This window comes from Misgurnus anguillicaudatus, chromosome 3 (genome assembly GCF_027580225.2).
Source record: "Misgurnus anguillicaudatus chromosome 3, ASM2758022v2, whole genome shotgun sequence".
Classification (NCBI taxonomy): Eukaryota; Metazoa; Chordata; class Actinopteri; order Cypriniformes; family Cobitidae; genus Misgurnus; species Misgurnus anguillicaudatus.
The window spans coordinates 48789690-48810923 of record NC_073339.2 but is presented as its reverse complement, the minus strand read 5'-3'; the positions used below and the strand labels follow the sequence as shown (position 1 = coordinate 48810923).

The window sequence follows — 21234 nt, the reverse complement described above, 5'->3', positions numbered from 1 at the left end:
TAAAAATACTAAATACATACATTTGTTTTGGCCAATGAAAAATGTAAGTTAGTATATATTATTTAAAATGCATGTGACAATTTGCCCCACTTGAACAACATTTACGGAAACACACACAGTTCACTCTTTCTGTTAAAAATACTTCAAAATTTTATGTGATTCAGTTCTATTCTTTTACTTCATTTTACTATTACAATATTTATGAAGCGACTATTTAATTTTTAAAAAATAGGCGGAGCTTTTCTACCGGTTTCGGTGGCGACCAATCGCAGCGGCCGTAGCTGTGCGCCTGCGCAAGACGCGCTCGTCCAATAGAAAGTCAGTTCAAATTTTGAATGTCAAGAGCGATCGGTTACTCAGTCCGTTTGAATGCAGTTTATCTCTGAATGGATTAATAATGACGGAAGAATCAGCAGTTAAAGTTTGTGTTAGGGTCAGACCTCTCATTAAAAGGTAAGAAACGATTTTTATGAGTAACTCTGCGTTCATATCAATTAAAATCATCAGTAATATAGCTGAGAGATTCTCAATCGGTTGGCTAGTCAGCAAGTGACGTCACGACAATAAACGTTTAAAAATTTTTGTTTTTGTTATTCAACTTTGAAAGTTTTTACTTTTGATGCCTGTTTTCTGTAATGATGTTCATATGTGTTCTAATAAAAAAGAAAAAAAAGTTTTTCTAATAAAGTTGCTATTGAAATTCATTACACTGAGACTGTAAGTTTCGACAAGTATTACTGATCTTGTGTCAGTAAGGTGTGCTGCTGTGATCATACCAGATCGTAGTTCCAGTAAAATCCATCAGTTTTTCTTTTATAATAACATGATGTTTTATTTTCAGGGAGGAAAGTGAGAGTTCAGAGCCTGTGCAGTTATTCTGGAGAGCAGACAAACAGATCATTCATCAGCTGGACGACGATGGAAATCAAACCAAGAGCTTCAGTTTCGGTGGGATCACACATCACTTCTGTATCTGTATATATATATGAGACAAACTGAAGTGATGTAATGTAATGTTGTGTGTTTGTTGTGTTGTCAGACCGTGTGTTCAGTGCCAACGAGTCCACAGCTCAACTTTACCAGGACATCGCCAAACCTCTGGTCGTCTCTGCTGTCGAGGGTTATAATGGTGAGCTGATGACGTCAGAGGTCATGTCTTTCACGAGCTCTTCACTTGATGAATGTTCTCTTTTTGTTGTAGTTTATCTCATCTAAATCATATAAAAATTAACACACATCGCATCTGCACTAAAACCATTATAAACATATGTCTATAGTTATATTTTCTCTTATTATAGAACTTAATTCAAGTTTTGTGATAATTTTTGCCCATTTAACTGTAACACATTACATATAGTGACCTGAACATATAGTGACCCTATTTTAGGGTTATTATTTTACAAGTAAATCTTAAATGTACTTTTTTTCAGGGACGATATTTGCTTATGGCCAAACATCATCTGGAAAGACCTTCACCATGATGGGCAGTGAACATAACCCTGGTGTCATACCTCTCGCCATGGCCGACGTCTTTAAAACCATCAAAAATGTAAAGCTGGATAATGCTATGCTATTCTTTCTACGGTGTAAATAATCTGTGTTGTACATTAGTGTTAGTGTTGTCAAACACTGTTTAAATTTCTTTGTCTGTCTAGTGTCCAAAGAAAGAGTTTCTTCTGCGTGTAAGCTACATGGAAATATACAACGAAACGGTCACTGATTTACTTTGTGAGAGCTGGAAGAGGAAACCTCTGGAAATCCGTGAAGGAAATTATGTTAGTTGATATTTTCACTTTGGTTTGTGTTTGTGTATGGCTGTGTGTTTGTGTAGTTTAACACACTGACCGTTTCTACAGAAAAACGTATATGTAGCTGATCTGACAGAGGAGTTGGTGACATCACCCGAGCAGGCGCTGTCCTGGATCACCAAAGGAGAAAGTAAAGCTCTTGTCAATCATCATTTATTATGTTGGTCTGATGCTTCTTCAATATATTTCTACACACGCTTTCTCATCTCTTTACTTGGGCAGAAAACCGCCATTATGGAAAAACGAAAATGAACCAGCGTAGCAGCCGTTCTCATACAATTTTCCGCATGGTAAGGAGAGCGATGAACTGGAGTGTTTGAATTTGATCTGTCTTGATCTGTCATCTCAAAGGTCTCATTGTTTTCTCTGTGTTAGATTTTGGAAAGCCGAGAGAGAAATGATGAAAATGCCGATGGTGCCATTATAGTGTCACACCTGGTAAATCAGATGATTTTTATAAGGCCGCCTGTGCTGTCTGATTTATGGTCAGTCATTCAAATCAGCAATAATATTGTGTAGCGAGGTCACGTTTCTCTTTGTGTTTGCAGAATTTGGTGGATCTGGCTGGTGCGGAGCGGGCGAGTCAGACTGGAGCAGAAGGTTGGACTTGATCCTATTTTAATTCATTTAACAGATTAATGCACAGTTGCTGTTTACATTTATGTGCATTTTAACCAGATGTCTTAATGGTTCACTTTTTAATTATTCTAGTTGTGCAAACACAAATGATTGGGTTAATCCAGTGCTGATGTAGGAGTGGTTTTGTGATTTTTGTGTTGTCGTTTCAGGGGCACGCTTAAAAGAAGGCTGCAACATAAACCGCAGTTTGTTCATACTGGGTCAAGTCATCAAAAAACTATCAGATGAAAGTCAAAAGTGAGTCGTATGGGTTTACTGTCTGTAGCTTGTGTTGTATTACGTCATAGAATTTTCTTCATCATTTTTCCTTTTCGATCCAAAAGGGGCTTCTTGAATTACAGAGACAGCAAACTCACCCGAATCTTACAAAACTCTTTGGGTGGAAATGCAAAAACTGTCATCATTTGCACAGTCACTCCCGTCACTGTTGATGAGACCATAAGCACTTTACAGGTAAAACAAGAGATTCTTCACACACATGTTCAGTTTGTATTATATTTTCTACATGAAGTGTTTTAATGATTTTACTTTAATTCAAGTTTGCTAGTGCAGCCAAACGCATGAAGAATGATCCTCATGTTACGGAGGTCTCAGATGAAGGAGCTCTCCTGAAAAGATATCGTAATGAGATTGTTGATCTGAAACGACGTCTTCAAGAGGTAAACAAATGCATTCTTGATGGTCATCCACATAGAAACCAAGTCATCATTACCGGTACTTACTCATAGAAATGAAATCTGTTAACCATTTTTTACGTACAACTGTACGCCTCTGTGTTTGACTTCTGTGCAGATCAATGCATGACATCATCAAGGTACTGTGAGACTTTAGCAGAGATTGTGTTTACGTATTTTAGCAAGGATGAAATGGATGCAACTAAAATCCCAATAAAAGCATTTACATGAAGATTAGGAGAATCAACAAAGGTGAACAGTTCATTACTGGAAAGGCTACTTGGTAAACGTTGGGATGTATAAATCAAAGTCTAGTTGAGTTTTTAGAAGTCATCAGCTGACATCCCTGGGCCAATGAGCATTAAGCTATGTTGTCAGCAAGTCTTTTCCCATGGTACTTTTTGTTAACGCAGTCGGTGGAGAGCAACTGTGTTCAACTGCAGAATCTGACGAGCCCGCCTCGCCATCCCGTGACATCATAGCAGGTCGGACTTAACTCTGACACTTTTTATGCCCAGCTGCAATACTTCCTGAACTTCAGCCAGCTCCTTGTTTCCTGTCTGCCATTATTGGACAAACTGTTTAATCCAAGTGTGCCTGACCTCAGTAGTCACAACAACAATAATCAGACACACCTGGATTAATTAGTTTGTCCAAAAATGGCAGACAGAAAACAAGGAGCTGGCTGAAGTTCATTAAGTGGGTGATTCTCACGAAAATCTGGTTCTAAAAATGTCAAGCATGAAAATGTAAAACTTGCTTAAATTTACTTTTTTCCCACCAGACATTGAAAAACAAAGTCTGGAGTAAATGGGAACATTAATTTAAAAACTTTTACTTATCATGTAACACTTTTTTTTGTAACATAATTTAAAAAATTAGTCCTAAAAAATCTCATTACCGCAACAGTCAGAAAACATCAACACTGACATATTTTCAAAATGACATGACAAACCTGAAAGAACATAATTTGGAGAGTCTGCACATGCATTTAAAATCAAAGTATGCTTCTATTAATTAAATTAACATTTAATAAGCATCTGTTGCGGTAATGATAATCAAAATGTCGTGTAAGCATTCTGACAAGACAATATTTCAAATTAACTGTAAAAAAAATGATCTTACCTGGTAGCCATCTTGAAGTAACTGGTCCATGTGCTTGGTCACTCAAAATCAAACTTTATTAAAATTCTGTATGTGTGCTTAAACTGTTCTCAAAAAGTGTTGCGGAGGATGAGAACATCAGGCATGGACACATAATTTTCCTAATTTTTCTTCATTATTATTATACATGAATATTCAGTAAATATTTTTTCTGTCATCTAAAGTAGTCTAGCAAAACATCCATTTATTTTTTTTCTTAATATTTTTGCGTTCATTTGATTAAATTACAACATAACGCATGTTCAAACACAGCCGGACACATTGCGGTAATGAGAATTTCAGCAGAAAATGAGATAAAATTTCCATTCATAAATTCTTATGTTGAAATCACACATTGTGCAAGGTAGAACACAGTATTGTGTTAATTCTGATGTTACTATATTACACATTTTAAAGCTCAAATCATTAGTGCCGTGGTGTTTCAATGGTTTCGTGAGAATCACCCAAGTAGTGCAGCTGGGCATGAAGCCTATTGGCATGCATCTGTCAGCGATCACCGGTAATCGATTTTGTGCGAAATTAGTTAATGTCAAACGAGCCTATTATTGTCATGGTACTTTGATGTCATATGTCAATCAATCTGCTCCACGCTGAATGAAGTTGAACACACCTTACTTGATGATGGTTTTTCTCCCTGTCCTCTTCTGGTCATGACCCCACCTCTGATGATTGTTTTCCTTACTCGCAGGTTTCCTGTGTTACTCAAACGACTGCTACTGAACGTGAGTCACTGTGTCAGCTGCTCCAGGAGAAAGATCAGCTCCAGAGAGACCAGGAGGACCGAATCAAGAACTTAACCAAGCTGCTAGTTTCTGCATCAAACGTTGCTATAATCCCCAAGGTAACACGTCTCACTAATCTATCTTCAGATAATCTTGTAGTGTTCAAGGCCGGTTAAATGTGTGGATTTCATTCTGTTGTAAAGGTTCCTAAACGAAGAGTGACGTGGGCTGGGAAACTACTGAGACCAGCTCATCTCCTGAATGAACGTCACAGATCTACAGAAATGAGCTTCGCTGAGCCATACAGCAAGAAGAGACGAGGAGACTTCTCTCTGCCCGAGGATGGAGAGGGTTTGTGATCTTTCAACGCATCATCTGTCATGGGAATCTTCTAGAAGCAGTCACTCAGTGTTTTTCTTCACTTGTGTTTAGATCTGGATGAGCTTGACAGCCGCTTTGAGTTTACGGGTATGGATGAGCCCGACATGGAGATGAGCAACATCACCGTCCGCAGTTCCTCTGAGGGGTGAGAGCATCACGCTTGTTTTCACCACACAATACAGATGCATGTTGAGCTGGGACAGGAGAAATACACCTGTCAGCTTTAAGAACCGTTTCATTCTCATAACTGTAACGCACAATAATATTATACTTGACGCCTTAGAAAAATTAAAGAAGAGGTGGATTACAGTGATAAGAACACCTTCGTATCGTTTACACACCCTGGGACTTTATCAGAACTAAAACGCTGGAAAAAAAAGTTAAATATTGTTTGTTTTGGTTCTGATGAACCGATGACGTTTTGAACAGTACGAGCATCAGTTATTTTTGGTAAGCTAACTCTTCAAATGTGCCTTATTTTCATGGAAACTTTCACAATGCAGAAAACAGTCATGGTCCTAAAACCTGGCTTCATTTTCTTAATGCAACATATACAGCATGAATGAACAAATCTTTCTGTTTATTTTTTTCATTTTAGTGCTAATATCTTGGACTCACCTCGAGCGATTGAGCTGATGATGAAGGTGGCGTCTCTAAAGCGTCAGCTGGAGGCCGAGACTCAGAGCAAACTAACAGCTGAAGAGAAAAGCACTGAACAACAGCTGAAGATCTCTGAATTGGAGCTGAAGGTGTCAGAGCTGGAGAAATCTTCTGAAGCCCTCACACAGTCTCAGCACACCTTTAAACAGGTACTGGAGCTGCTCATGAGAATCATTTAAGTTTAGAAGAGTGTTTAAAACTTTAGATCATCAATGTTTTATATATTTCTATTTGTAATTTTGTGTGTGCAGGCGAACCGAGATCTGGAGGATGCCATTCAAATCTGTGAGAGATTAGGGTTTGAGAAGGTGAGTGATAGACCTCGTATATGTGTGCATTCAATTGAGCCAATGTTGATGTCACAGAGTTTGTGGGATGAGTGTTTAAACCCTGATTATATAACTTGTTCATTTAACGATCACTGATGTGAATGATTTTAAAGGATGCTGTTATTGTGGAGCGAGACCTTGTGAAACACACACTGGAGCTTCTGAACCAAAACCTGGAGATTGTGAAGGCAGAAAAGGATTCGCTGAAAAAAGAAAAAGATGCTCTACAGAAGGAGATCGAGGAGAGGAGAGATGCTGAGGAGTTTGAGAAACTTGAACAGGAGAGCAAGAGAGAATATGAGGTTATAACCGCTCGACTTACTAATGTCCGTACACACACACATGATGTGACCTCTTCGCTTCATGCTCTCTTTTCTCCTCACACAGAGAGAGTTAGAGGCAGAAATCAGCAGACTGCAAGAAGCCTCAAAGCAATCAGAAGACATCATCCAGAAACTACAGGTTTGTTCACTTTCACACGAAGTAGATTCACTCTCATCTCTGTGTGTGGATAAGATTTAACCCCTGTGTTGCTCCATAGGCGGATCTGCTGCTGATGTCCTCAGAGCTCAAGAAGAAGACAGACCTTACAACTGAACTCCAGACTTTTGTAAGTTAATACACTTTGAGAAATACGGTTATGATGCTTTGAAAGACTGCGAGTGTGTCTTATCATGTGTGCTATATTATCCTGCAGAGTGACAAGGATCTTGTAAAGGAAGTGACACAGCTGCGCCGCTCGTTGGACGACGCCGAGTGTCTCAGTTTGGAGACTAAGAAGGAGTGGGCTTTTCTGCGAAGTGAAAACATTTCTCTGAGAGAGCGAGACGTGAGTAGAGTTCAGGAGCTCTCACAGAAGATCCGACTCCCTGCCTGCGTGTCACGTGACCCTGTCTGTGCTTTCCTCAGGTGACACTGACTGCAGACCATGAGAAGATGGAAGTTGAAGTGAAAAGTCTTCAGGAGAAGCTGGAGCAGGAGAAATCTCGCTTCAGAAAAATGCAAACAGATCTTCAGAAAGAACTGATGGGTGCGTTTGATGAAAACACCAAACTGACAGCACTCCTGGATGGAAAGGTCCCAAAAAGTGAGTCTATCAATGTTGAGTAAAGCACATAAAGATGGAGGTCATGGCAAATGCCGGTACACAGAGTAAGGCCCAGTCCACACGGACACGGGCATCCCCACAACCGTGAGTTTTTTCACGCGGTTCAGCCGTTCGTCCACACGAAACCGCAGTATCAGGGCACTGAAACCGAGCATATTTGAAAACCCCGGCCAGGGTGAGCTTTTTAAGAAACCCCGGTTACAGTGGTATCGTGTAGAGAGTAAAACCGGGGGTTTTGCCTTGCGACGTCAGAGTGTGCGCCGTTATCCACTATGTTTGACGTCAAGATTGTGCGCCGCTGACTGCTTTGTTGATGATTCTGTGCAATGGAGGACGTATCTTGCTAATAACAACTGTGCTAACAGGGCTTCTAACATGTATACAGATAGATGCTCAGTTATCTCACTATATTGCGGAACACGATTTGGGTTATTTCCCCGCCTGCTTGATAGCGTGCTTTTGCTTTATCATGTGGATGGATATTTAATTTAAACCGGGCACGTGTGGACGGGATTTTTTTTTTAAGGGAAAACTCCGGTTATAAAATATACCCGTGTCCGTGTGGACTTGGCCTTAGTTACTTGCACTGCAATTGACTTTTTCTTAGTAGTTTTCTAACAAATTGACAAATATTTATTAATTCAAGATTTAAGAATTTGTATATATTTGTACTCAAAACAAGACACAAATACTAATTAAGAGTAATTTTTTGCTGTGTATTTACAAGTAAATTAAATATTTGAATAAATAAAGTTATGAAGGTCAAAGTAATGTTACTGTTGTTGTTTTTTTTTCACAGATCTGACAGATAACATTGTGCTGGAGAAAAGCGTTTCAGAGCTGCGTTTAAAGCTGGATCAGAGTCATGAACGAGAGCGATCTCTGCAGTGCAAGATTGATGAGTTAGAAACACTTCCTGTTAAAGTGGAGGAATTACTGAAACAGGTTAGAGACACCAAATCACAGCTTCACATCATCTTTATCCTGAAAAGTCTTTTAAGTTTTATATTCTTCTGGTTCAGGTGTGTGTTCTGACAGAGGAGTTGTGCTCTGTGAAACAAGAGAAAGAAGCGTTGATGTCCATTCAGTCCAGATTAAATGAAGATCAAGAGAAACTGGAGTCCGCTCAAGAGCAGCAGCTGAAGATGGAGAGTGATTTGATTGATGCTCAGCTGAAGGAACATGAGCTCACTCAACAGCTCACAGAGACATCACAAGAGCTCCAGAAGATCCAGACTGATCTTCAGCACATCACACAGGAGAACAGTACGCTCCTCACATCTTTAGAGGAGGTCACACAGAAGGTCTATACATGTTTTACACACCACACATTCACTGTGACTTAGATAATTGTTTTAACAATGCTTTATCGTGGTTCAGTCCATTCAGTTGGGTGAAGAACTTGAAGGTGTTCGTGCTGAAAGAGATGAGCTTCGGTCTGAGAAAATGGAGGGAGTTCAGAAGAATCCAGAAGAGATGGAAAATCTGCGTCTCGCTATCGGCTCGATAACTGAAGAGAGAGACCAGCTGCGGGAGATGGTACAGGTCCTGAGAGAGGAGAGAGACCAGCTCAAGACTGACATGGAGGAAAACGTTGAGATGGTGAGAGCTCATTCCTGTCGACATGTCTGACATAAAAATGCAGTGCTCTCTGTTACAAACCATTTATATCGTCTCTATTTCCTACAGATGATTGAGTCTCAAGCTGAACTCAGAGATGCTCAGGTGAAGGTGAAAGAACTTCAGGGGAAACTACAAAACCTGGACTCATCCAGAGTTCAGACGATTGACCCATGTGAGCAAAGAAACCATGAAGATGGACAACTAGAGAACCTTCAAGATCAGGTAGGACTGTGATATGCCGTGGTGTAGGCTTTTGTCAGCAGGCAGGAATGCTGTTAATGAATCACATGTATGTAAGCTAATGGAGGATAAAATACTGTAATAGTAACATGATGTAAATTTGTTGTTGAATTTAGCATAAATGCAGAGTCATCTATACCATTATCATCATGATATATCAGATGATGCTGGTTGTACAGCACAACCTCTCGTATCCATTATAATCGGATGTATCCTGGATAAGCTTGAAATGCCCATCATTCTGAAGATAATAGATGTTTATCTGCAGATCAGACAGCTGGAGAAGCAGCTCAGCACTGTATCTGGTGAGAATGAGCGTCTGTTGTTGGAGAGATCTGAGAATCATGAAGCGTTGGAGAAGATTCAGATGAACATATCGTCTTTAACAGAGGAGAAAGATCGGCTCCAGGAGAGAGTAGAGGAGCTTCAGAGAGACAACCACCAGCTGAAGAAACATCTGGAGGAGAACATTGAGATGGTGAGGAGACACGTTTCTTTGAGGCTCTCTATGTCCCTCATTGGTCAATGAAACCAAAAATATTCACACTGTTCAGAGTCTCAAACTACAGATAACTGACTGATAGTTACTCTGAAAAATAAAACCAAGATATGAGAGGGTGTTTTAAAGGGCACCACTTATGACCTTTTTACAATGTGTTATACGAGTCTCAGATGTGCCTAGAATGTGAAGTTTCAGCTCAAAGTACCCCACCGATCATTTATTATGTCATGTCCAAAATGACCCTATTTGAGTGAGAGCAAAAACGTGCTGTTTTAATGTCTGTACCTTTAAATGCAAATGAGCTACAGCTCCTCACTCCATAACCAACAGAGACAGTGAGCGCTCTCAGTTCAAATAGATCTGATTAATAGAGTCTGAGACAATAACATCTAGTGAACAGAGTACAACTCCGCACATCCGAGAACTTGACTGTCAATTATGTCGCCGCCCCTTTTTGGGGAAAACAAAGTAGACTTTCCATAGACTTCCATACAAAATAGCAGAACAAAGCAACGTTCGTACCCAGCCGACAGGCATAAATCTCTCAGATTAAACATGTCAAGTTATGTACACCCTGCCTGCCATAGAGCACAAAAGATACATCAATGAATTTAATTTGGTCAATTTAAAAACATGTCCCTCTCATTCTCCCAGCATGAAATTTGTGTAACATATTTCCCGCAATCAATGGATAGTTTTGGCTAAATCAGTTGTATAGCTGGTCACAGACTGTAATTTTGTGTTTTAATAGAAGCCTGTATAATTGTTTAATTGAAGACTCTTTTATGAAACGCTGCAGGTTGCGACAGAATCACAGGAACAACAGCAGCAGCAGAGATCCAGTGAGGAGATGATCACTGAACAACAGGTCTGACATTATTACTTCATTATTACTCTCATATGTGAGAGCGGCGTTGTTCGTGTGGTAGTATAACTTCTCGCACGTGGTCTACTTTACAGATTGAGACATTAAAGAGAGAGCTCGAGACACTGACAGAGGAGAGAAATCAGCTGACAGTAAATCTTCAGGAAACATCTCAACAGGTGAGACGTGTGGACATCAGATCTTGAGTCTGAATTGAAATATTTACTCTTGGTCTATGTGTTTAAAACTTTGTGTCTCTTATAAATAAAATGATGTTGTTCTTGTGTGTTCAGGTGTGTGTTCTGACAGAGGAGTTGTGCTCTGTGAAACAAGAGAAAGAAGCGTTGATGTCCATTCAGTCCAGATTAAATGAAGATCAAGAGAAACTGGAGTCCGCTCAAGAGCAGCAGCTGAAGATGGAGAGTGATTTGATTGATGCTCAGCTGAAGGAACATGAGCTCACTCAACAGCTCACAGAGACATCACAAGAGCTCCAGAAGATCCAGACTGATCTTCAGCACATCACACAGGAGAACAGTACGCTCCTCACATCTTTAAAGGAGGTCACACAGAAGGTCTATACATGTTTTACACACCACACATTCACTGTGACTTAGATGATTGTTTTAACAATGCTTTATCGTGGTTCAGTCCATTCAGTTGGGTGAAGAACTTGAAGGTGTTCGTGCTGAAAGAGATGAGCTTCGGTCTGAGAGGATGGAGGGAGTTCAGAAGAATCCGGAAGAGATGGAAAATCTGGGTCTCGCTATCGGCTCGATAACTGAAGAGAGAGACCAGCTGCGGGAGATGGTACAGGTCCTGAGAGAGGAGAGAGACCAGCTCAAAGAAGATCTGGAGGAGAGCAATGGCCTGGTAAATGCTAAATTCAGACACTATAGATGTGACTGTAGATGTAATGAGGTCATGTGTTAAAACATGCTTTTCATCAGCTTCTACAGGTGCAACAGGAGAACGCAAGTCCACAGCTGCAGTCTGACATCACACAAGAACTCAAACAGGTACATGTGATGATGTAATCAGATGTTTATCAGTTTCTGATGCTCAGCGTACCTGCTCACCTGTGTGTGTATGTATGTCAATCATCTCTCAAACAGCTGAAGGACGAACTGGATGCTGTGAATGAAGAGAAAAACCAGCTGAAGTCTGATCTACAGGAGAATGTGGAAATGGTGAGGTTCTGTTGGAAACTTCTTTTCTTATAAAGAGGAAAAATGTGTGTGCACTCATGTTTATTATTAAACGCAGATGATTGAGAATCAAGAAGAGTTAAGAGCAGCTCTAGAGAAAGAAAAAGATCTGCAGAAGACAATCCTGGAGCTAAAGGCCAAACTCCAGAACTCTGAACTGGATGAGCTTCACGAGCAGGTATCTCACTGTGACCAGAGACTTTGTGTGTGCGTCTGTGTTCATGAATTGACCTGTCCTGGACGACCATCACAGGTAAAGCAGCTGAGAGGCGAGCTGGAGAGCGTTTGTTCTGAGAGAGAGCGTCTGCTGTCTGAGAGGAACCCGAGTTCACTCGATGAGTCTGACGTGATGGAGAAGATGAAGAGCAACATCACCTCTCTAACAGAGGAGAGAAACCAACTGCAGGAGATACTGCAAACCCTCAGAGAGGAGACGGAGGAGATGAAGAGAAACCTGCAGGAGAAACATGAGATGATGTTGCAGTTCAGAGAAGAGCTTCAGTCTGCTGCTGTTGAAAAAGATCAGCTCTTATCTGAGAGGACCAGACATGAAGAAGAGATGGAGAGCTTGAGATCTGTAACTGTGGAAAGAGATCAGCTCCTGGAGACTCTTCAGACGCTTACAGAAGAACAAGAACAGCTTAAGAGAGACCAACAGGAACAAGACCAGATGGTAAGACTCTTCATTTCAGTTCTCTTTGTTTCGGTTTAAATGTAAACTTAAACTTAATATCATATATGATTTTCAGCTGGTTGACTTGAGAGAGCAGCTTCATTTAGCTTCTGCTGAGAGAGACGTCCTTCTCTCAGAGAAAACTAAAAGTGATCTGGAGAGCAGGACGCTTCTCACCTCCATCACTGAGGAGAAAGAGCAGCTTCTGGAGATGCTGCAGAGCAACAGAGAAGAGAAGAACCTGCTGAAGAAAGACCTGGAGGAGAAGGATGAGCTTGTGAGTTCTGGGGTTAACATCCCTAGATAAAATCAATGCAAAACGTATAAATGTCCATCAAAACAGTCCATGCGAGTGCTTGGACTTGACAGTATATGACCCTTTAAAAATGTCAGAAACTCAGTTTAGTGTGTAACTGCCTGTCCTTCAATATCAGAGTACACTGACAGATTCATAAATCAGTGAATCCAATTCATTTTAGACTTGAGTTGAATGCTTTAATACTACAATGAATGAACACCGATGTGTCTTCATCCTCCTCAGATCCTGGAGCTTCAGTCGACCTGTGCAGAGAAAGAGCAGCTGCTGTCTGAGAGAAGCCGAGATCATCAGGAGGAGATCAGAGCGACTCAGGAGAACATCTCGACTCTGACCGAGGAGAAAGATCAGCTTCTGCAAACGCTGAAGATTATTCAAGACGAGAGCGAGCAGTTGAAGAGAGAGCAGCTTGAGAAGAGCGAGACGGTAACTGAAGCTTCGTGTTCGTAGTTAAGTTGATAGTTTTAGTCCATCGGCTGAGTGTTACTTCACACACTTACAGATTATGCAGCTGAAACAGCAGCTGATGTCCACGTGTGCAGAGAGAGATCAGCTTCTAGATGAAAAACACAAGTGTGAAACATCCAGCACCTCCTCTGCTATGACATCATCATCATCATCATTATGTGAGGGAGGAGATCACCTCCAGGAGATTCTGCAGGGTGTGCGAGAGGTAAAGAAACACAGTAGCTATGTTTCCATTGCAGATTGGAGCAAAACTTTAGTGTTATTTTCTAAATGTTGACACAAGACTATTGCGAGATGGAGGTGTTTTCAGTAACTGTTGATGTGTGACTGAAACTTAGTTTTCCTCTCGTGATATTTGTCCCGCCCCTCCGTTGTGATTTGGTGAAAAGCTCAGCTCGTCAATGTCACACTCACTCAGCCATCCGAAGTTGAATTTTTGCCAATTCTTGGCGCTCAGAGTTTAGGGCAGAAAAATGCCAGCTGCTGGCTTTTTTTAAAGTGTGTTGCACTTCCATTGGAAACAATTGAAAACACACACACACACACGGTGTTCATTTTTGTGTGTTTGTACTTCAACACATGTAGGACACATTCTGATCTGTGTTGTGTACCAATGAGTCCAAACATTTAATATGAATCTCTTTCTTTAGCTCATCCAGGGCCAAGGCGAGCTAAAACTGAAGAAACTGAAGAGTCCAACAAACCAGCAGAACCCGGAGATTGAGCAGGTGTGTGTCTGTGTCTCTGTGTGGTTTACTGTGTTCACACACAAGATGGTGTTGACATGAGTTCTTCTTTGTATCTCGTCCAGATTCAAGTTCTCAGTAAAGAGTTGGAGTCTTTGAGAAATGAGAGGATGGTCCTGAGGAGAGACCTTCAGGAGGCTGCTGAGATTGTGAGTGTTTCTGCTGTGATTTTTGATTTGAGCTTCACAGAACGAACTCCATTGACCTTCAGCTGGTTTTTACTTGCAGTCCAAAACCTATCAGGAGTTACTTCATGTTACTAAAGAGGAACTGAAGCAACAGCAGAAAGAGAATTCAGATCTCATCGCCCAGAGTTTGGCTGAGGAGTCTCGACTCCAGTGTCAGGTGAGTACACTTACAGATTTATGTTTAGTTTCATCACTATCATGAGTTTAAAGATTAAACAGTGTTCTTCTTTTATCTGTCAGTTGACACAGATGGGTGAAGATCTTTTGGCTTTGAGGTCTGTAAGAGATCAACAGGACACAACGATCCAAAACCTCGAGTCCCAGCTCGCCTCACTCACCAAACACAAGGACGAGCTCCAGGAAACCTTGGAGAGGACACGAGAGGAGAGTGAGCAACTGAGACGTGATCTTCAACAAAGCCAACTGATGGTAAGATATTTCTCCAAATGTGTTTCAAACCCATTCTCATGCTGATATACACTAATAATACCTGGCTGATGATCTTATTCACAGCTATTTCATGTACTACCGGTTTTGATCAGTAAGTTCTTATCGATCAGAAATCACTGTTAGTTTGAGTCGTTTATAACATGCATTTGAAAAAGCAACACTCCTCAAACATATTCATTATAAATATTCTCCTTTATAATGAGAATACCTGAAAAGGTTTGAAGAACAGCAATATAAATATATCCTTAAGACATTACCTGGAGCTGCATGTTTAATGGTTCTTCTGCGGTGCATATTGAGTTTCTGCACGAGAGCGCCCTCTGGCTTTTGGATGTAGCTGCATTTCATTGTGAAGCATAGCAAGCATCATCGGCCGATTTATCAATGCACCCCTAATCTCGACTGAACAAAGAAAGACATAAACATCTTGCATGTGTTATTTCTTACAGAGCACGCAGCTGTCTGAGGAGCTGAAGGAGCAGCTGGAGAATGAGAAGACTCGCACTGAACAGATCCTTGAGACGTCAAGAGAAGTCAATGAGGAAAGAGATCAACTGAGACAACAGCTGGAGGAAAAGATGAAGCGGGTGAGAAACCTTCAGATCTCTCTATTGCAGGGGTGGGCATCGAGGGCCACAGTCCTGCAGAGTTTAGCTTCAACCTTAATCAAACACACCTGAATGTCATTTCCAAGCAGTCCTGAAGACTTAAATTCGATTTTTCAGCTGTGTTTGATTAGGGTTGGAGCTAAACTCTGCAGGGACACTGGCCCTCAGGACCAGGAGTTGCCCACCCCTGCTCTATTGTCTCATGAAGAAGATTGATTCTGGATCCGAATGTGAATCTAAATGAATGTTCATCCTTCATCACAGCTGACACATATTGAGTCACGAGCAGGAGAACTGGAGAAGCAGAAGATTCTTCTGGAGTCTGAGGTTCATTCTCTGAGCCAGGTGAACGTTTGTCATGTAAGGTATATGATTGACCGGTCAGAGTTCTGGTTCTTAATACAGTGTGAAATGTTTTGTTTCTCTCAGTCTCTTAATGAAGTAAACTGCAGTGTATCTTCTGTAACGGATCATAGTAAACTGCAGTCCCAGCAGACATCTTCAGATATAATCGCTGAGATCAATTCATCTGATGAGAAGCTGCAGGTGAGCGCTGATGTTCACGCGTGACTCCGTATATCAGTGATTTATTTCACTAAAAATGTTCTCATGAGAGCTTTGTTCTGTTCCTTCTTGTGAAGATGGCCGTCAGAAAGCTCCAGAACATCGTCGAGCATCCAGTTGATTGTTTAGCTGACGTGAGCCGTGCCGAATGGACTCTGATCTACCAGCTGCTACCATTTATCCCAAAATCTCAGAGAAGAGTCCACGTGGAGCACACCAAGAAAATTATGCAACTGAATCACGCTCTTCTCAGTACTGCGGTAAGTCTACCACACGTCTGATATTTTCATTAATTTTTTGAGAATCGTTGTTAACTGAATGAGGATCATCGTAGGAGTCGTACAAAAGACTTGCAGAACGCTACAAGACTCGCTTTGAGACGGAGATGCAGCGTGATGTGACATCGTTTGAGGAGAGCAGAATACAGGACCTTCTCCTCGCGGCTCGTGATCCATCACAGTCACTTCAGCACGATTTCCAGCAGGTCTGGGATCAGAGATTGTCACATCTGTTGGAAAGACGTGGACAGTATCTGCAGGTATGATGTGGCACTGCTTGATCTGCAGGGTCAACCTTGTTATTAAACTCTTATACGGTTTGTGCTACAGCCATCGCTGAGGAGAGATGTGCTGAAGCATTTAGATTTAAGATTGGTGGACCTCATGAGACAAATTGAACTTTGTTTTCTCATTGTGTGCTCTACTGTTACTCTTCCTCAGAAACTGGAGAGTGCTTTAAAGGTTTTGGAGGAGAGTTTGGCCCAACACATGGTGATTGTGTCAGAGGAACGTCAGAAGAGATCTCGAGTGATCGAGGAGCTCAGTCTTCTGCTCAGATCTCCAGACACCAGCGCTATCATTCAGCTGTTCGAGAGAGACGCTCTTCTCCGCACTGAAGCCACCCAGCGTCTGAAATCTCTTCATGTGGTGAGCGATGATCGTTACGGTTCTGTTTGTTTGTTTTTTAATCCAGCGATCTTTCTGAACGGTCTTGTGTTACAGGCTCTGCTGGATCAATGTGACGCTGAGCTCGTCCTCCTCAAATCTGCCTCTGATAAATCTGAGGAGCGCTTGAAGGAGCAGAGAAGGGAAACTCTGACTCTACTGCGAACCCAAGATGACGTCCGTCCCAAAACTGAGGTTGAACTTCTGCAGGACAATCGTCGTCTGTCCCTTGAGCTTCAGCAGACACAGAGACAGATGGAGGTTTCATTGTGTGTGTCAGGTGATTGAGATGCAGATGAAGAACTTGAAGGCCCAGGCTGATGTTTCAAACCAGAAACACCTTCAGGAACTTAATGTCCAACTCAAAGAGAAGGAAGCTCTCATTCAGAACCTACAGGCCAAACTGAAAGAGTCGGAGGTGCGTGCGTGTGTGTGTGTTGCAACAACTTATTGATAAAACTGATAAAAATTAATAAAATTAGCTGGTTAGATTGAAGGATTTGGTTTATTATTTGTTGGTATTTTGGCTGTGAATAATCATTGGGCTGGTTTTGTTATGTGGATATGGCAACCCTGACAGGACAATGACAGAAGCAAACAAACGCTGGTTAAAGGCGGAGTCCATGGTGTTTGAAAGCCAATGTTGATGTTTGAAATCACCTAAACAAACACGCCCCTACCCCAATAGAAACTGGACCTTCTGTTGATAGACCCGCCCCACACATACGCAACCCGGCATTTGATTTGATTTGATTGGCTATAAGTGTGTTTTGGTAGTCGGCCCGTCTTCTTTTCCAAAGCGTTTCTCAAACATCGTGGACTCCGCCTTTAATAAAGGTTTAATTTGGTCCTTTAATAGAAGTGAGTTTGTATTTTTTGAATTGTTGTTGGGTTTTCATAAAAATAGGATTGAACCACAAACTAATCATCAGTTTTAAAGTAAGGAGGAAATCACTGATCTATATAAATGACTGGATTGTGCATAGAACGCTTGACGTAACTGCATGAGGTGAAGCCAGCGCAAAGTTCGAGCCGCCATCTTGGTATACCCAACCGGCAGAGAGCCTCATTGACTTCCATTCAAAATCATGATCAAAATTTACCCCCTTTACAGCGTATCAGTTACACATGGTTAATTTTTAGGATATGTGTACGTTAATTATTTGTTAATTCTGGTGTTATTTGCAATGTTTATGTTTTAATCGGGCAGGATAATGGATTTACAAAAAACCGTTAAGGTGAGTGTGTCTGTTGCATTTGTTAATGACACGGGTATAAATAAAGTTTTTTTTTACATTCAGCTACACGGTGACGGTCAGCGTTATTTCTCTAAATAAGTTTAGGTAACATAATTACAAAACTAGCAAATTATTGCATGCACATACGGTATAAGCATGATTATTTATTTAGATTTCAGAATGAGCACGTTTATTGTCATTAATACTAAATATGTTGCGGTCTATCTGCTGATCTGATACTGTAATGAAGATGAATGTATAATAACTGTTTAAAACGCAAAATGTACAACTTTCAGTAAATAACTATTTACATGCTTTGGACGTTTGTGTTGTAATAATGTACAGGGTAACTTCACATATAAAAACGAAGACGAGTAAAGTGATGTTTTATCATAAAAATCTGACATCGTCCATTGATTTAATAGAACGTTTGGGTATACCAACATGGCGGCGCGGTGGCTTCACAAGTGTGACGTCATGCGCAATCCAGTCATTTATATAGATCAGTGGAGGAAATCCAGATTTTTATTACTGTAACGAAGCATGTTATCACTTGCATATCATAATGGATTATTTATTTAGTTAATGAATAATGTTAATTCTCATTAAGGTTTTAAAATTAAAATGAGTTTATTAATCTGTGGCAAAATTTCTCAATACATTTTGTTTATATTTTGACATTTAAAAATGTTTTGCTATTTAAAAGCTGCACAAACTTGTTTTTTATTGAAGGATTAAAATATCAAAATCAAAAAGATTATATTAGTAAAACACTGTAGTAGTGTGAAAAAAATCTAAGTAATATTAGATTTATCCGATTAGTTGATTAATCGAAAAGATAATCGCCCGATTAATCGATTATGAAAATAATTGTTAGTTGCAGCCCACTCATTTTGTTGTTCTTTATGTGGTTAAAGGAAACTGATGCAAGACCAAATAATAATGATTAAAAGTGAAAGATTTTCTCCATTTCTGTCCTGCAGGCACGTGCTAAGCGAGACATGACACCTGCTGCTGCTGAACTGGAGGCCTTAAAGGACAAACTTGTTAAAATGGAGCTGGATCACATCGCCGTCACCACGACTCATGAGAAAGAGTGAGTTCATTGTAAATGTCGTGTACTTGCATGTGTAGTATACACTTGATGGGGTAGCTGTGAGTGTGTGTTGTGTTTCCTCCCAGACTGGCACAGATGAACTCAATGCTGGAACACAGAGCAGACGTCATTCGCAAGCTGAAAGAGACGCTCAGGAAAATCCAACAGGATGATGAGCAGTCATGTGAGTATTTTAGTTTAGAACGTCGTCATCATCGGCATCTTCTGAACATCTCTCACGATCAATGCTTGCTTCTCTTCTACAGTCGTTGATGGAGATGAATTTGACCTTCAGTTGATCTCCAACATGCGAGCGGTCACGTCTCTTAAAGAGAAGAAGGTGGAAGAGCTGCAAAAGAAGAACGCTCAGTTTGAAAGGTGATGACCTCACTAAAAATGACTCAGTTTCTTGTTCAGATGATGGTTTAGTAACTCATCTGTCTGTCGCTCTTCACGTGCAGTATTGTGAGTAAGCAGCAGGACGAGATTATGAAGTGGAAGCGTCGGGCGTATAAGATGAAGGAGAGTAAGAAAGACGGTCCATGCACACCAACCAAACATCAGACGCTGCTCACAGAGACTGAAGTCAATTCTCCAAAGAGGATTCTGGACTCTCCTAAGAACAAATTCTTTGATATGCGATCTTCTGGACCGGTCTCACTAAGCGGTCCAACGCGATTCTTTGATAACTCGGCCCTTGGGACTGTTCCAGGTACAGTGATCATGACCTATCTGTACTGTGTGTGTGTGTGTGTGTGTGTGTGTGTGTGTCTCTATAATGAATGTGTTTATATTAGAGGTGTCGTGTGTGCCAGCTGAACCTGTCATGGAGTTTACAGACAGTGATGATGAGGGTAATCTGTGTGTGTTTGTGGGTGTTTGTGGGTTCTGGGGTTTGGCACAAACTCACTTTAGGACTCATACACACTGCTTTTTAAATTTGGTTGTCACTTCACCTTTTAGTCCTTAATTCTCTTCTGTACACACACTAGGGTTAGGGTTAGGTTAAGGCTGGAAACTTTCCATGGGAATAAACTAAGAATTAAAAAGAGGCGGAGTTGCCTTTAACAAATTATGTTGCAAATTTTTTTAACTAATTTAGGTTCCCTGTTAAAAATAAGATTTAATGCATTTTGAGTTGAATTTCTCGCCTGCACATTTGCATGTGTTTGTGTAAATTACATAAATGTGTTTAAAACTACTTTGTGCTGTATGTAAGCTACAGTAGTGTACATAGTGTTGCTATGGTTACCTCGCTGTCAATCATTGCAGTTTCTGAAGTGAGTCTTGTTCTGTACACATTTAGTGGATTCACTCCTGCATTTAAATGCGTCAAAGTTTTCCGTGTTTGGGATAAAATGATGTGGGGTGTTTTTGGTCAGCTTTGGTGTAGATGTTGGGATGTTGTGTTGTTGTTGTTGTTGTTGTTGTTGTCTTCACAGGGTGTCCAGTATGTGTACTGTGTTTTATCTTTTACATTTGAAGTTTTTCAGTGGTGTTTGTCTGTTGTGTTTTCAGATTGTAGCAGCAGTTCAGTTGTGGGTTCTGGTGAAGGTCCGGTTGAAGATTGGTGGCAGATTCCCAACGTTTCTCCTTCCAAACCAAACACCAATCAATGCCCAACACAGTGAAGACTCCAGAAACACTTCACTTCTCTTCCTAATGTCATTCCTGAATCCTTCAGTAGTGTGGAATACAGTCGTTCAGTTTACTTGTTTGTTTGTCTTTCTGTAATGTAAATAAAGTTTGTTGTTTTAAATGTGATTCTTTAGGTTTGTGTTGAGTTTTATCTTTTGGTTTTCATTTCTCACACACTTCAGTTAGAAAAGTTTGACATTGAGATTGTGTAGCTACAGCGAGTCGCTGAAATGACTCAACTCTGTTGGCGACCACTGGTTTAGATTAATCTAGGAGTAGGCATTAGTTATATTAGGAGATTTGAGTAGTTTTACAAAATCCAGTACTGATATTTAAGATATGTCAGTTCAAATTGTTTTAGTTAAGATGACTCCAACATACA

The 21234-nt window shown here is 40.7% G+C and overlaps 1 protein-coding gene across 1 annotated transcript; it reads left to right on the top strand.

Annotated features, from left to right (window-relative positions):
• Positions 1-300: 300 nt before the first annotated feature.
• On the top strand, positions 301-20978 carry cenpe (centromere protein E). The gene is given in 56 exon segments (XM_073866315.1): positions 301-453; positions 842-948; positions 1040-1129; positions 1431-1549; positions 1656-1775; positions 1857-1938; positions 2031-2098; positions 2184-2246; positions 2357-2408; positions 2597-2684; positions 2771-2900; positions 2987-3106; positions 4974-5126; positions 5211-5358; positions 5440-5533; positions 5987-6197; positions 6300-6356; positions 6491-6679; positions 6765-6839; positions 6919-6987; positions 7075-7206; positions 7287-7464; positions 8285-8430; positions 8508-8789; positions 8866-9087; positions 9175-9330; positions 9617-9826; positions 10650-10718; positions 10811-10894; positions 11009-11290; positions 11367-11588; positions 11666-11734; positions 11831-11905; positions 11982-12101; positions 12177-12596; positions 12673-12873; positions 13138-13338; positions 13415-13585; positions 14031-14108; positions 14192-14275; positions 14355-14471; positions 14555-14743; positions 15214-15351; positions 15637-15717; positions 15802-15918; positions 16014-16196; positions 16271-16474; positions 16656-16862; positions 16938-17159; positions 17161-17298; positions 19102-19214; positions 19301-19398; positions 19481-19592; positions 19676-19926; positions 20012-20068; positions 20733-20978. Coding segments are annotated over 56 exon segments (7833 nt in total). The 5' UTR covers positions 301-397; the 3' UTR covers positions 20846-20978.
• Positions 20979-21234: the final 256 nt, after the last annotated feature.